We start from the raw sequence: 16,050 nt of genomic DNA, 5'->3' as shown, positions 1-16,050 counted from the left end.
GTTATACGTGTATGTACTTAAGTACTTACTTTTTGTTTGCCGAATTGTATTAATTAAACATTGTCGAATACTTTAATTAATTTATTATCATTAAGAGAGTTTATTCGTATTATTTATTTCTAATTCATTTTCGTCATTTAGTTCGAATATGGAGACTCAAGATTCAAGAAATTGTATTGATTCACTTAAAATGGAAATTCGTTTTGCTTGGCATAATTAAAACTACAAAGAAAAATACATCAAATTGCAAACAAGTTGTACTGTTAATAGGCGGCCAATGTTAAAATACTGTAAAAAACGCAGATTGCAAAAACGCCATAGGCCAATGTAAAATACTGTTAAAACGATTAAAAATGATTAAAAATTCAAACGAAAAATTACAATATAAATAAATGATCACCTAATTATCGTCGAACGTTTGAATTATACATAATAAATGCTAGATCCGTACATTACCAAGGTCAAAGGACTTCCTACTTTTATTTTAAATTAGTTAACGAATAGTTAAAGATGGGGTATGTAAAAGCTGTCGTAGATAACGCCAAGGACGTGTGGAGTAGTGACATGGGGTAAACAACGCCACTGCCTAGTTCACACGCAAAGGCGCAGGGACTAGTACGCGAAGCGTAATTACCCAGCTTTACGCCGTACGACGTGTGAATTTATTAGTTCGTACGGTTTTGGTGAAGTTTGTGTGTAAACTTTTGTCACGCCTCACTTAGCATCATTGTTTTGATTGGTTGACACGGAATGACCTTTCATAGTTTCAGAAGCAGCAGAGCATGTCGAAAAAGAAAGAAAAACGTGACACACCACACTTTGTCGCGCGAAGGCCTAACCTAGGCCCTAATAGAATAAATAAATATATCGACCTGGTATATAATTTTTCTATACTTAAAATTATGTTAAATTATATAGGCTAGAGCTAGGCTTATTTAGATCACATCGATGTTTAGTTTTAGGTACTTTTTATATGGGTCCCCCCTTCTTGGTAAGTCTACACGGTGTGCTACTCACTATTTTAGGCCTACTCATGCCTGCTGCAGTCTGTGCTTTCGCACCATAACATAATCTCTCTAGCCAGCTAGGCTAGGCCCTACTACCTACCACTAGCCTAGCTGTAGTAAATAAGGAATTAGGCCTAAGACTAAATAGTATATCTAGAGTATGTAATTACTGTACTATAATATCCCTAGTTTAGTACTAGGCCTAGACTAGATGACCTAAATAAAATAAAGTTTGCACTAAATTGAACTGATATGATGTACAGTCAGTAGTCTAGTATCTAGGTTCTGCACAGTATAGGAAGATGATGATTATAATATATTACACTGTCTTTAGTTTAATAATACAGTACTTTTTTCCCACTTTTTAAAGAAAAGGTTAAAAGGTCAACAAGCAAAGATGAGACTAGCCCCACCACCAGCGCAGAGCATCTGTGCAGCTAAACTCAATTGCAACACTTGTGTGTAAAGCTGGTATGAAAGCGCCAGCTTCATGTTACACAACAGCCTTAAAAACTCTTCGTCAATTGCACATATATTTTTGGAGATCAATCATCGGCATGAACCAGGCAGCCACCATCGATAATCTAAAGATTCTATACAAAAGTGACAACTACATTGTTGTTAACAAACACTATGATATCAAAATTAACAGCAATGATGATGAAGATAGAGTTACAGTAGCCAAACAACTAGGCAAGATGTATCCAGATCTAGTTGACACGTCGATTGAGCATCAGTTTAGGTAAAAACAGTTTGAAAATAATATACTTCAGTATATCTTGCTATACCTTATTGCCATTTGGTGCATATATGTATACAGTGTATACTCTTTCTTCACTAACATTAACAAACCAATATAAGATTCACCCTCTCAAAAGCACTTAATTATAATTACTGAATTGTGTATTTTGTCTTTACTTTAGGTTTGTTCATCGGCTGGACTATTCAACAAGTGGCGCTGTTGCTGTTGCACTAAATCGTAAAGCTGCTGGTAATGCCATGTCAAAGTTCAAAAAGCATTTGGTCACTAAGGAGTATGTAGCATTGGTATGTTTATGTTTACCTTGACAACAACAGCATCTAGCAAGTTAATAAATGTTTTCTCCAATATTTTTTAATTTTACAGGTCAGAGGTCATGTTAAAGATGATCAGATGACAATTACGAAAGCAATATGCCCAGAAACAAAAGAAAGATTAAATGTTTTCTCCAATATTTTTTGTTAATTTTACAGGTCAGAGGTCATATTAAAGATGATCACATGACAATTACGAAAGCAATTTGCCCAGAAACAAAAGAAGGATTTACGCACATGATGAGAATTGCCGATGAAGATGAGGTTAAAAAAGGAGGATGCAAAGTTCAAACAGCAAAGACAGAATTACTCGTCCTTCAGCGTGGATTGTACGGTGGTGATCCAGTTACTAAGATAAAGCTAGTGCCTTTTACTGGCAAGTCAGAGTTTTGTAATAATATAGTAAACTAGCATCCTCATTTTGTGTTTTATTATACTACAGTAGAACTCTTATTAAGGTGACCTTCGTGAGGTTAACCCTTAAATGCTGGGTTATAGTGTTAAAACCTATATTGCCCCTCCTTTATGAAAAGTGTCCCCTATATAGAATTGTCCCAAAGTAGTGGTTGTAATGTATTTTTATGTATATATTCTTTTGGGCCCCCGTTCAGCTTGATGATAGACTTTTGTACAAGCTCAATGCATATAGTGTTTAATAAGAATGTCTGCAGTGTTATATACCAGTACAACATTAGAACCAGTTCTCAGCATTAACATTGTGGTGTTTTGTATGTTTCAGGTAGAAGACATCAACTGCGTGTTCACTGTAACAGCATAGGTCACACCATACTCGGTGATTACACATACAGTAATCGCATGGATTTTAAACCATATCGGATGATGTTACATTCGCACAAACTTGTAATCCCATTGGACAATGAGAATATTGATATTGACGCGTCTGATCCATTTGTTAAGGAGGTCGATAAAAAGTGGTTACCTCAAGTACAGCCTTTATTCTAATTAAGGACCATTTTTATGTCAAAAGACCAATTTTGTGTGATAAATGTTGGTGTAGACAACAATTTGTTTTATGTGATTGTGGATACTACTACTGTACTTTGTTGATGACCTACTTTCATGTGAACAGGACTTAAGACAAGGCAAGTTTTATGTGATTGGATACTCATGTAAACGGAACCTATTATGTAATACATACAGTAATGACTGATCCAGCTTTATGTAGACTTTATATTTTTGTTTTATACCAGTACAACATTAGAACCAATACTGTAGAATTGATATGGCAATATAGTATTGATATGGCAATAAATACACATAAATTGTATAGTCTTTGTGATTTTGTTTATTTTAAAGTTCAGCTTTTATCCTTAATATTATGTACCACCTGTATTTATATTTTTGTATTAATTTTTATAGAAAAAAAAATTGTATAAAGATTATTACACTGTATTTTAATTTTGAAAGTAGAAATCAATATACTGCCCTCTATTTTTGAGTATCATAATACTGTAAAAAAAAAAAGTGCATGTGTCTTTTTAGCCAGCTTATTTACATATCAAAGCAGGTACTGTACCTAATTTAGTTGGTGGAAATTGTACTTTTTAAATTCTAAAAGTTCTTAATTCAACCTCAAAATCTTTAATAATGTTACAAAATCCACACCACGTAGCAAGCAATGAGAAAACAGAAAAGACATTTTAAGTACATTTTTGAATTAATGTAAATACTATTATACAATGTCAAAATGAGCTGTGGTATAATTAATAGTTGGATATTTTATGCGTCAATAATTTGAAGCATTAAATAGGGGAAAATAATAGCTAATTTTGACTCTGACGGATTCTAAAAATAGAAAACTATAGGGGTCGCCTTATATATAAAAAGCACTTTTCGTAGCGATTGGTTATCTCAGTTTGTTTCGGAATTGCTCAACTGTACTTCCGTGTGTGTTCTGCATGAACGACAGTCCCCACACCCATGTTGTCGCGCCTATCACACAGCACAGGGCCTAGTAAACTTAGTAAACGTCTAATAAATCGTCATTAAGCAATATTATTGATAAATTAAAGCATAGTGTTGATTTAAGTGATTAATAATGCAGGCTATCAAGTGTGTTGTAGTCGGAGACGGGTAAGTAAAGATGATGTTTTCGATGTAAATTCTAAGCGTGATTATTACTTCCGGGTGTAGGCCTAGGCCGTGAATCTCTGTGTCGAAAGGCCATTTTGGCATCGTAGGCCAGGCTACACTCTACTAAGTAGACATACCATTAAAAGGGTTATTTATCCGGTTCTGATCCTTTTTGTATTAATTCGATTGTCAATATTTTCCTTTTTAGTAATCATTTCCTGTGTAAAATTAATTATCTTTATTTGTATTGTATCAAAAAGCAGTGATTGTACAGTATGAGATTAGGGCACACATAATATTATTTATTAATATAGTATTTAATATACTGCAAGACTAATTCATGTTTACTACAGTAATAACATTTTACTGCATTAATAAATAATAGTACTACTAAATAGAAAATATTGTCTATTACTTTTTAAATGTTAATGTTATATATTTATGAAATTACAATTTACATTTATAATATTTAACGTTATTGTGAAATTGATTTTAAAAATGTTTTTTTCATCAGAGCGGTTGGTAAAACATGTCTTCTTATAAGTTATACTACAAATGCCTTTCCAGGAGAGTATATACCTACAGTGTAAGTATTAAAAATAATGAATTATATACAATTTTTCATATTTTGCATTTTCTTTATCTTTTGTATTTACTGAATATTTCTGTATCTTTGTGGCCACAGTTGACTAACATTTTGACACTCTCTAATTGCTAATTGTCTGTTTTTAATTATTTACTAATAATGAATATAAAATATCTAATTTAAGTTCCGTTACTGTATACATTTACAATTCTCTAGACAATCTGAAAACAATAATCATTAGCATTCAATTTTGTAGTTATGACATACAAAAAAATGTTTTTTTCCTATCTCATTCATGAGTTGCATTTTAATATTAAATCCTGTACCCCTTAAGATATCATATCCTTAACTCTTAAATCATTGTTTTTCCTTCATATATTTTAACCCTGTATTCATACCAAAATTGAATGACTATCACCATGACCTGTGGTTAAAGATTTTTACATTCACTGGTAGGGTACTGTATTTCTTTTGACATGTGCTATACTGTATACCAGTTTACAGTGTTTAGGAGGCCAAGAAAGACAAATACAGTATAATGCTATTGTATGTATACAGTCTGTTGTTTGTGACGGATTAACATTCTACTAAAATTCCCTAAAAGTGAAGACCACTAGTGGCATAAAAACAACCTTAACCCTCTTATACTTTTCTTGAATGTTTTGTACAGTGACTGACACAGTACGATGCAGTGCAACCAAAATTGCTTTTTGTTTATTATTTACCCTAATTGCGTTTGTTTATTATTTACCCTAATTGCATTTGTTTATTATTTACCGTAAAAATGTCAAGTCACAAAATCTGTCTTTATGTGTTTAAAAAAAATTACAGGAAAGTTTCATAAAATTTCAATCTGTTTTTAAATGACTTCCTTATGTTAAGGAGATGTATGTCATTAGGTCGAAAGTTGAGAAATATAATTGTCGAACAATTGAAAAACATATTTTATGTATTGTCATAAAAATAAAACAAAAAACACATTTGTTATGATATTAAACCGAAGGAGCTTAAAATGGGGATAAAGTGGGTTAAAACAGAGGATCTGTACAGTAAAAACGCAACAATTGTGTTAGCAACACATCAGCAATAAACATAGTGTCAACTGTAAATCGTAAACATTAATTTTGATATACAGTATACTATTCAAATACTGATACACGCTTCATATTACCAAAATAATATTTTGCAGCCTTATAAGCCCAGAGAGAATCTCAATTTTGTAGACATACTGTAAACATTGTAATTTGTTATTTCACTATAAAATACTGTACAGGTATGTCAAAAAGATGTTTATATTGTCGTGTATTTATACAGCATGATCTTTAGATTGTTTTTCTAAACTTCTAGCTCTCTACAACTGCCACCATTAAAGTGTGTCCATTGCAATAAATCTCTATACTGTATGTCATCATTATTACATTCCATTAGGCAATAAATAATGTGAAATTGTAATAACTGTAACTAAAACTGAAGAGAAATACATACTTGTACTTGTTTTGAGATGTGATAATTTATTAGTTTTTATTTTTAGTGTCAAATACAAACTCTAAATTCGTCACTAATGGCTTGCTAAATTCCCTTCCTTTTCAGTCTCGCATCATTAAAGCTTCTAAGTTTTACATTATTAGTAATGCAATCAAAACTTTAATTTTTGTATCCAACTGAGTGACTTTTATTTAGGTTTATTTACAGTATATCGTATTTAAGTTTAGGGGCGGATTGCTAATACACTCTTTAACTGATGGTCTTAACTCCCCGATTAAAGCCGGCTTTATCAGATAGACGGTCTTACTAAAGCCACCCCTGTTAGACCATGTTGCTATAAAACTGCGTACAGTTGCACTGATGAAGGGCTAGTGTTGCCCGGAAGCTCTGCTAACTTTTCTGGCTGTTTTACTTATCGTTTTGATTTAGCTTTTTGCTTTTTTTTGTATCTCTATTGAGATCCAGCCACTGATACCCACAACATTGTCATTTTTTCAGTAATTTGCCTTTGGATTTATAAAACTGCATACAGTAACAAATTGAGGGAGTAGAATACCAAATAGGTAATGTTCCTCACGCTTGCTAAAATCACAATCATAACAGTACGTACATTTCTACACGAGAAAATCTATTTTACAGTAGGCCTATAAGAATAATATCGTCATTATTATTTGATTTAACACTAAAACATGTTCAATTTGTTGTCTTACACCATAATTCTTATAAGCAACAAAAAGAGATGTTTCAGACCGTTTTAAGACTCCTTCGAGTAGGCTTTAATTTTAAAGGTTAGACCGCGGTATAGCAATGGTCTATCATACGAATTATAGACCGCGGTAAGACCCATCTATAGAGCGCTTATAGTAATTTGCCCCAGGCCTGAAGTGTCAATAATTCACTGAGCTGTGCTAAAAAATTACGACAAAAATAAATCTTATACTGTACAAGAGAGAACATTTATAGGAATGAATTTTATATTATTAATCATCCTTTGTCCTTGTTCAACAAATATCTGTACAGTACAATATGTCGAACTTTTCACTTTGAGTCCACATAGGGCGTCTGCGGATTACTCGTTGCTACGTAGATTAGAATGTTTACCTCTTGAATTGATCCTAAGTTTACGTCATTTAAACAAAGGGTAATGGATTGATAATGCTGAGAGATTTGATGTCAGGAAATTAAATGAGACATTAGGGAAGGTGAAATTAAGAAACAACGCTAATCGTAGCATTTCCTTATTGTTTTTAATCATCTAACTACTGAAATTTCAAAAATAGACTTTGTTGACAACCATGTACTGTACTGTATGACCAGTAGTCCATACCGGATCCCCTTTCCATTCTTTTTTTAAATCTAAAAAGGTTAACATTTTCTTATGTGACTACAGTAATTCAATTGTATTTCTCTAGCCCACAAGGTTGGGTGGGGCGGGGTGGTATGGGTGTTGAGGGCGTAGAAAGGGTTATTGTTGATGGTAAGTAATCACTAACCCTAAGCTGTAATTAACTTTGGTAAACAAGGAAAATTTGTTTAGTCAGCTCCTCTGATGTCATTGTGTGTAAAGTTGTTCCTTTGAGTTTTGCGTCAAATACTGTTTTTATAGACAACCTACTGTACCGTACACCATCGAATGTCTCCCTGGGGTTGAGGACTTAGTTTACTAAGGCCTTCTGTAGTCTTCAGTTCTAGAAAGAAGTTCACTTTAAGTTTAAAATGTCTGGCTATTATGATTTAGGTTTTGGATAATTACTTGTTTTTGATAATTTAAAATATGAATAAAATGTAAACTAATTGAAATACAGTATTCATCATTGTACAGTATACATGTCATTGTCAATGAACACAGTTCAACTCTTTTAACAGTTCCGGAAAGAATGGGTTTGCAGAATGCATTGTATAGCACTGTTGCTCATTTTACTGTAGGTCTATGCTTAGAAGTTGTATAATACCAATTGCACTAAATTGGTACAGTACATCATACATGTCAAAAACAAAGAGTGAATCTCCCAAAATGTCTAAGTTGTAAAATTTAATATTTATGTTATGTAAATAACCCAACAATGGTTATAGCTATCCTACTGTAAACTAGAGAAGGAAGTGACTGGATAGGATATGATGGATGAAGGGCTTTCTACTCTCTGTCATTCCCGCCATTGATTACTACTGTACACCACTCCAGGCCTACACAATGTTTATTTATTATACCACACTGTAATTCTGTAAACCACATATAGACAGAATTGTTTTAGTTTTGTTTTGACATTAAGTTTTTAGGTTATTGAGAGTCTTGAAGTAGGTGTATTGTTGTTTAAATGTCAAATAAAAAATTTGTTAATTTCACAATTTTGTAGCAGCATTTTATAACTTTGCTTTGTTGTGAAAAAGTGTGTAAACTGTAAAATTCCAAAACAACTGATATATTCTCAATTTTGTACTCTCATTTGCACTGATGAAGGGCTAGTGTTGCTCGAATATGCCAATTTTTATGTCTTTTTATTTAGCTTTTTGCTTATTTTATTTTGTATCTCCATTGAGATCCAGCCACTGATACCCACAGCATTGTCATTTTTTCAGTAATTAGTTATCCGCTTAGTAGCGGATAACTCCTTGTTATTGTAGTGGATCAATATTTTTTTTTTTCTGTATTATTCTTATTTCTTTCCCGTTTTTTTGTGGCTCACGTATCTCTAAAATGTGTAAACATAACATTTCATAACTTTTACAACATGTGGGCATTTATGTGAAGTTGTGCACCTCCTATTTTGAGTGACGTCAGAGTTGCGCAACGTGACTTACGCGCGATTTTATGATTTTTAATGATTGATCATAGCTTAAAAACCAAGCGTAATTTTTTTTTTACCCTTTATGAAAATTTAAGTCATATCAAGGGCAAACTTTTAGTTAACTAAAAATGGCGTGTTTTACAAGAAGTTACGCGCGCACGCGCATTTAAAATTTTAAAATGCGCAAAATTAATTTCTAATCAACTTTTTACGCCATTCATGACATTTTGCGCATGTCAAAATTTCCCACGCGCGCGAACAATTTTACGCGTGCAGTGCGCACGCAGCATGAAAATCATGTTTTTTTCTATTAAATTGTGATTTTCCAGCCTTTCCTAGTCATTTTTAAAAAGATTGACATCATTTCAAATTAAAATGACGTCATACGTACACGTTGATTTAGACCATTTGCATGCGTTTTAGTTGCAAAAGTTACAAAATATTGTCAAAATTATGCCTATTTTGAATCTATTATAGCTCCTCAGGATCAACCGTTACCCCCGAGTTTTTTAACTTAATATGTAAGCAGATATGTTGTAGATATGAATTCATGCAGAATTTTTTCCTTACGGATGTTGTGACGTCATCGTATGGCCACACAAATGTAAAAAATAGGATTTTTGTCTCTTTCGTTATTGCTCATCACATTCAATGGAGCACATCACGCTTATCCGTCTTCCATTTTCTCCGAGATTTTAATATTATCTAGGTCAATCAACTATCTTTCGCATGAGTTAAAAATATTTTAATTTTTATAACGTCATCATGCCTAAAAATTTAAATTACGTGGGTCATTAATTTTATCTTTACAGTAAATTTTATTCTGTTATAGCTCGTAAGAATAAAATGTGATAATCACAATTAAAACGTTTTCTGGAAGCTATTGGATTGTAGATACGAATTCATGTGAACATTTTGTCAATCAGATGTAGTGACATCATCATATGGCCAGTTGAATAAAAAAAGTTGTATTTTCATATTTTGCGTCATAGTTCATCACATTTAAAAGAGCGCACATCTATATTTTACGTATCCAAATTTCTTCTACACGCTAATATGTTGTTGCTGAGATAATATCCTTCCGAAATTGGTATTTTAGTGTTTCATTTTGATACCGTCGCCATGTTAAAAAATGGAATAAATGGCGGGTCCCGTAATTTCACCTATTCTACACTGTATGTAATATGTATACAGATTATACTGTTTATACTGTATATACTATATGACACAAAATTGACAGAATTCAGCACTAACAACATATCATTCTTCAGATCAGGTCATAATGCCATAATCTTTTTCTGGGTGCAAAATTCTAACGTATGACGTGCACGTGGCGTTTGTTGTGCGGATAACTAACTCGTCAAAGTGACGAGTTTCATGTCTAGTTTGCCTTTGGATTTATATAATATGAAAATTAAGAATTTCAGGAAGTGAAACTCTTACTTATTTACATTGATTGTTTTATATTGCTTGAGTGCATTTTAAAATGTTTGATTAAATACATTTATTGCTTTATCCGGTTGATCTATGAAAAATGAAACTTGAAACATAAAAAAATTGTTACTATATTTTCACGTCCAGGAATTAAAATCTTTTAATATTTTAAACAGGGACATTACTATTAGGTAATAGCTATTACTGTACAATTTATACATAGATACATCTCCTTGATCTTCTTCCCTCCTACACCCCTCTTGCTTGTCTTTGTTCGGCTATTGAAAACCTACTACAGTAGAACCTCCATTTTACGTACGGTACGGGACCGAAAGGCGTACGTAAAACAAGGGATTCGTAAAATCAAGGTTGACCTTAAATTGACCCCCAAATACATAGATCGTAGCTAAAAAGGCTGCCGTGTTTGCCTACCATGCAGGTACGGTGGTCACCAGCTTAATTAGCTAGGCCCTCCCTAGGCCTAGACTAATCTAGGCCAGGCTAGCAGGCCTAGCAAGATGTGAGGCCTAGAAAAGTACAGTATATACAGGCTGTGCGATTTAGTTTAAAAAAAGTGTTATAAATAAAATATCAATGTTCTTGTATTTTCTATCAATAAAAACAGTCGCTGCTGTAGGGGAATGCACATGAGTTCCTCACACAGCCATGGCTTTGTGCTTTGTTGTTGTTAAATTGCGCCCTCAATGTAAGAAAATGATGACGTCATCGGTCATTAAAGCGTACGTAAAATCAAGGGAACGTAAAATCAGGGTACGTAAAACGAAGGTTCTACTGTACTTGTTTCCTAGAATTAACACTAAATCGTATGGACAAAGGTCTTTTATGTTCTCTGCTGCTTCTCTTTGGAATTCTCTCCCTCGTCATTTTACTAAATCAACTTCTATTGCTATTTTTAAAAAAGAACTTAAAACGCATTTAACATTCAATATACTTCGGTTTAGTTGATTCTGGCGCTATACCAATACCTAAATTATTATTATTATTAGATATCTACAATGAAAGGCACTCTAATAATAGCTATTGTCATTGTGTACCATTTATATTATACATAGATATCTAAAATTTAATTCAAACAATGATTGATAACCATAGTATAAATTCTTCTTTATACACTCAGATTTGACAACTACTCCGCAAATGTGATGGTTGATGGGCGTCCTGTAAACTTGGGATTATGGGATACAGCTGGTCAAGAAGATTACGATAGGTTGCGTCCTCTATCATATCCACAAACTGTAAGCTTTACGATAGGGTTGTATACAGTCTGTTCCATTGAGCTTTTCAAAATTTACTCAGTGATAAAATCAATTGAATACAGTATGCTATAGAATCTATTAAAATACAGTAAGCTAGAAATTCCCCTTTTTATGTTATGGATAAATTAATTAAACTATCGGTATGCTAAACTCTATTTAAATTATGTTTTTGTAGGATGTTTTTCTTATTTGCTTTTCACTTGTGAGCCCATCGTCTTATGAGAATGTGCGAACAAAATGGCATCCGGAAGTTACCCATCATTGTCCAAACACACCAACCATCCTTGTTGGAACCAAGATTGATTTGCGAGACGATCGAGCAACCATTGACAGGCTAAAGGAAAGGAGTCTGAGCCCTATTACATATCCACAGGTAAGGAATAATTGTACACATGATGACATACACGGTACACATGATGACATACACAGTACACATGATGACATACACGGTACACATGATGACATACACGGTACACATGATGACATACAAGGTACCCATGATGACATACAAGGTACCCATGATGACATACACAGTACACATGATGACATACACGGTACACATGATGACATACAAGGTACACATGATGACATACAAGGTACACATGATGACATACAAGGTACACATGATGACATACAAGGTACCCATGATGACATACAAGATACCCATGATGACATACAAGGTACACATGATGACATACAAGGTACACATGATGACATACAAGGTACACATGATGACATACAAGGTACACATGATGACATACAAGGTACACATGATGACATACACGGTACACATGATGACATACAAGGTACACATGATGACATACAAGGTACACATGATGACATACAAGGTACACATGATGACATACAAGATACACATGATGACATACACGGTACACATGATGACATACAAGGTACACATGATGACATACAAGGTACACATGATCACACACAAGGTACACATGATCACACACAATGTACACATGATACAACACAATGTACACATGATACAACACAATGTACACATGATACAACACAATGTACACATGATACAACACAGTGTACACATGATACAACACAGTGTACACATGATACAACACAATGTACACATGATACAACACAGTGTACACATGATACAACACAGTGTACACATGATACAACGCAATGTACACATGATACAACGCAATGTACACATGATACAACACAATGTACACATGATACAACACAGTGTACACATGATACAACACAGTGTACACATGATCACATGCAAGGTACACTAAATAATGACCATATTTCAATTTTTACACAGGGACTTCAAATGCAGAAAGAAATACGAGCAGTAAAATATCTAGAGTGTTCCGCCCTTTCGCAAAAAGGTTTGAAGAATGTTTTTGATGAAGCAATCCGAGCAGTCCTGACCAAACCAAAGCAGAAGAAGAAGAAAACCGGATGCCGACTCCTTTAAACACCTCAAATTATTCAGGACATTTTTCATCAGTGTACTCTATGTTGCCAGGAGTTGAATGACAAACATAACAACAATTTTCACACTACATTGGAATAGAGAATACTAAAGAAAACACACCCGTTATTAAAATTGAATTCTATAATACTTCATTTGTGAAGTTTTGCCTAAAGTTTTTGAGATGTATAAATAATAGTGTTTATTGTTTCAAAGATTCAATGGTATTAGATTTCTTACAAATGTACCACATTGGGTCTCACGAATGATAAAGTTCACTCGGTAACAGTTGATTATTGTTCGAAATGAATTTATGGCCACTACTTTGTGTTTGAAGATATTAGCAGTGTGGTAGGAATTAGGGATTCATTTTCTGATGTCATCTTCATAGATGCTAGTAACAAGTTTAAAGGGACAAATTCCATATTCATATCTTATAGAATACATTAGGATTGAAAAGTTTTTTTTGCAAATCAAAACTTCCAATCACGAATATCTTTTATACAGTTTATCATATAGTAAAATTAAATTAGAAATTTAAAACAAACTCAGTGAAAATTTGGCCTTTTTAGTTATTTTCGCTGTTTCTTCTTTGAACCATTTATGTTTACAATCCATAAAATATTGTCTCTACTTTCCATCGTTTACTGTTTTATAGTCAACGTTATTTCTAGTGTTTCTATTGGATAAATTATTTCTAAACCAAATCTTCGTATACTGAAAGAACAAATGTCTTTTGTATATTTTAATATTGTTTTATAGTTTAGGTGATAAAAAACAAATCTTCGTCACCAATTGTTTTGGACGGAATTTATGTCGAATGAATTCAATGCATTATTTTGCATTGAGAGAACGGTTTACGAAGAAAAACCATTCTAGTAGAATTTTTCTGCTCGCGTGTGTGAACATGAATGTAACTCTTTATCAATTGTGGAAAAATTGTACATAAAATTTGTTTATAACGCTTAATTAGTGGCGTGGAAAATATCGTACATAGATAGGGACAATGTAAGCTTGTAAAATAGATTGGCTGATAGTGGTGGCATGGGTTTATTAATTTTCTAAAAATTATTCTTTGTGTGCATAGTCTTTACACGTATGACATTGCAACCCTTTTACACGACATTGCAACCCTTTTACATGACATTGCAACCCTTTTACATGACATTGCAACCCTTTTACATGACATTGCAACCCTTTTACATGACATTGCAACCTTTTTACACGTATGACATTACAACCTCATGTCCATTGTCATTGGGGAGGAATTATATAATATATAACCTAATTATAATTGTCATGTTTATTTGAAAGTGAATTAATATTTTTTCACAGATTCGCAATAAACAGTGCTAATTAACTCTGTGAAATTGACAATGTTACCAAGATCCTTCTCAATGTACTACTGTTTTAACATTCTGTAGAACTAAAATATATTGATTTTGAAATTCCTGTGGCCTAATACTACTACTATACTATCGTTAATACAGTTGGTCTACTGCAGACTATTGTAAACCTATAAATGCCATTCTGTCACATCCCTTTCAGCTATAGGGCTTTCTACATACAAAATAGGGTCTTCCCACAATGCATTGTTTTTAAACTTACACAAGTTGTATCTTTACAGACTGCAATATACAGCATGTCATGTGTGTTTAGTGGGTAATCCAAAAATATAGGAAGCATGTTCTGAATATTTACGACATCGTTATGTTTTAAATAAACAATAATAAAATGATAATAATTATCAATTATTTTCTATCTAATTAGGATTGTTTTAGTTACATATGTGATGTCAAAGGTCACACTAGGAATATTCGACAGAAAATGCCTACTGTAAGATACTAAAGAAAACTTTTGACATCTCATATAGTAAACTATAATAAAGATGCTATATTAATTTCTTCCATGAAGTTTGATATATGTTTCAGTGTTTTATACAAGTAAATATTAATAAGTTGTTTACTTTTAATTTTTACTAAATAATGGAGTAAAAAGCGATGTATTTTTTAAGATTAAAATTTAGTTTATATTCTTGGGACAAATTTTCGGGTGTTAAAAATCGTTTTACTTTAGTTGCTGCAGTAATTAACATGCATGTGGTTTGGCATCTAGACATAGGCGCCTCCTATACACACTTTCTGTGAGACGTCAATTTACAGATGGTTGAATTTAGAAGATACTATGTTTCTTCAATATTTGCCATGTTCAAATACAATATTTACTGCAGCAAAGCACCTACTCCAGTAAAATTATTTTAACGTGGCCCGAAATACAAAATACTGTGTTTGTAAAAATCAACTTTATGTAATTTAGAATTTTGTTTTTTACCTGTGCCTTGCATTGTGTGTAGATTATAGAAATTTCATAAATTTATCGATTTCTTTTGTTACTAAAAATTAACAGGAATTTAATGGCTTCCAAATAATATTATTATAATGAAATATATGGAAAAAATGAAGTGTAATTGTTTTGAATTTGTGTGTTTTTTTTTATGAGTACCATTTGCTATTTATGAATGTATACCTCTAGGCGTAGTTGACTGGTCACATGCGAACACACTGCAGTGATCTAAGCCACTGCTTGCATAAAAACAGCGATGGCCCAGTCGAAACACGCCTTCTGCCTTTTAATTTAGAAAGTTTGGTTTACTGGGCTGTATGCCTTATCCATTAAATCGATCAATGATACAGTAGGATACCAAATGGATACAGTAGGATACCAAATGGATACAGTAGGATACCAAAAGGATACAGTAGGATACCAAATAGATACAGTAGAATACCAAATGGATACAGTAGGATACCAAATGGATACAGATGGATACCAAATGGATACAGTTAGGATA

General features: G+C 32.9%; 2 protein-coding genes across 4 annotated transcripts; both read left to right on the top strand.

The window, feature by feature from the left end:
* The first annotated feature begins 769 nt into the window (after positions 1–769).
* Positions 770–3,369, top strand: LOC144841025 (RNA pseudouridylate synthase domain-containing protein 1-like). 3 transcript variants are annotated; one of them, XM_078697168.1, is made up of 5 exons: positions 770–875; positions 1,378–1,749; positions 1,931–2,054; positions 2,241–2,457; positions 2,821–3,369. In XM_078697168.1, exons 2-5 carry the CDS (start codon positions 1,481–1,483, stop codon positions 3,042–3,044), a joined length of 834 nt encoding a protein of 277 aa, XP_078553294.1. In that variant the 5' UTR covers positions 770–875; positions 1,378–1,480; the 3' UTR covers positions 3,045–3,369. The 3 variants fall into 3 exon arrangements, with proteins under 3 accessions (XP_078553294.1, XP_078553296.1, XP_078553295.1); XM_078697170.1 differs by having other exon boundaries at positions 2,241–2,461; positions 2,825–3,369; XM_078697169.1 differs by having other exon boundaries at positions 798–875; positions 1,383–1,749.
* Positions 3,370–3,971: 602 nt separating this feature from the next.
* Positions 3,972–15,669, top strand: LOC144841225 (ras-related protein Rac1-like). The gene is made up of 5 exons (XM_078697482.1): positions 3,972–4,175; positions 4,690–4,761; positions 11,605–11,722; positions 11,919–12,116; positions 13,050–15,669. The coding sequence occupies exons 1-5, from the start codon at positions 4,141–4,143 to the stop codon at positions 13,203–13,205; spliced, it is 579 nt and encodes a 192-aa protein (XP_078553608.1). The 5' UTR covers positions 3,972–4,140; the 3' UTR covers positions 13,206–15,669.
* Positions 15,670–16,050: the final 381 nt, after the last annotated feature.

The sequence above is a fragment of the Antedon bifida genome, chromosome 4 (genome assembly GCF_963402885.1).
Source record: "Antedon bifida chromosome 4, ecAntBifi1.1, whole genome shotgun sequence".
NCBI classification, from domain to species: domain Eukaryota; kingdom Metazoa; phylum Echinodermata; class Crinoidea; order Comatulida; family Antedonidae; genus Antedon; species Antedon bifida.
Note: the sequence above shows the minus strand (reverse complement) of the source record. Positions and strands in the feature narration are given on the sequence as shown.

Excerpts from the sequence above, each read along its gene's own strand:
- LOC144841025 (XM_078697168.1), top strand. The coding sequence starts at position 1,481 with ATGAAAGCGCCAGCTTCATGTTACACAACAGCCTTAAAAACTCTTCGT. Across the intron at positions 1,750-1,930 it reads TCGATTGAGCATCAGTTTAG|GTTTGTTCATCGGCTGGACT; the intron begins GTAAAAACAGTT and ends TCTTTACTTTAG. Across the intron at positions 2,458-2,820 it reads AAAGCTAGTGCCTTTTACTG|GTAGAAGACATCAACTGCGT; the intron begins GCAAGTCAGAGT and ends TGTATGTTTCAG.
- LOC144841225 (XM_078697482.1), top strand. The coding sequence starts at position 4,141 with ATGCAGGCTATCAAGTGTGTTGTAGTCGGAGACGG. Across the intron at positions 4,176-4,689 it reads TGTGTTGTAGTCGGAGACGG|AGCGGTTGGTAAAACATGTC; the intron begins GTAAGTAAAGAT and ends TTTTTTCATCAG. Across the intron at positions 12,117-13,049 it reads GCCCTATTACATATCCACAG|GGACTTCAAATGCAGAAAGA; the intron begins GTAAGGAATAAT and ends ATTTTTACACAG.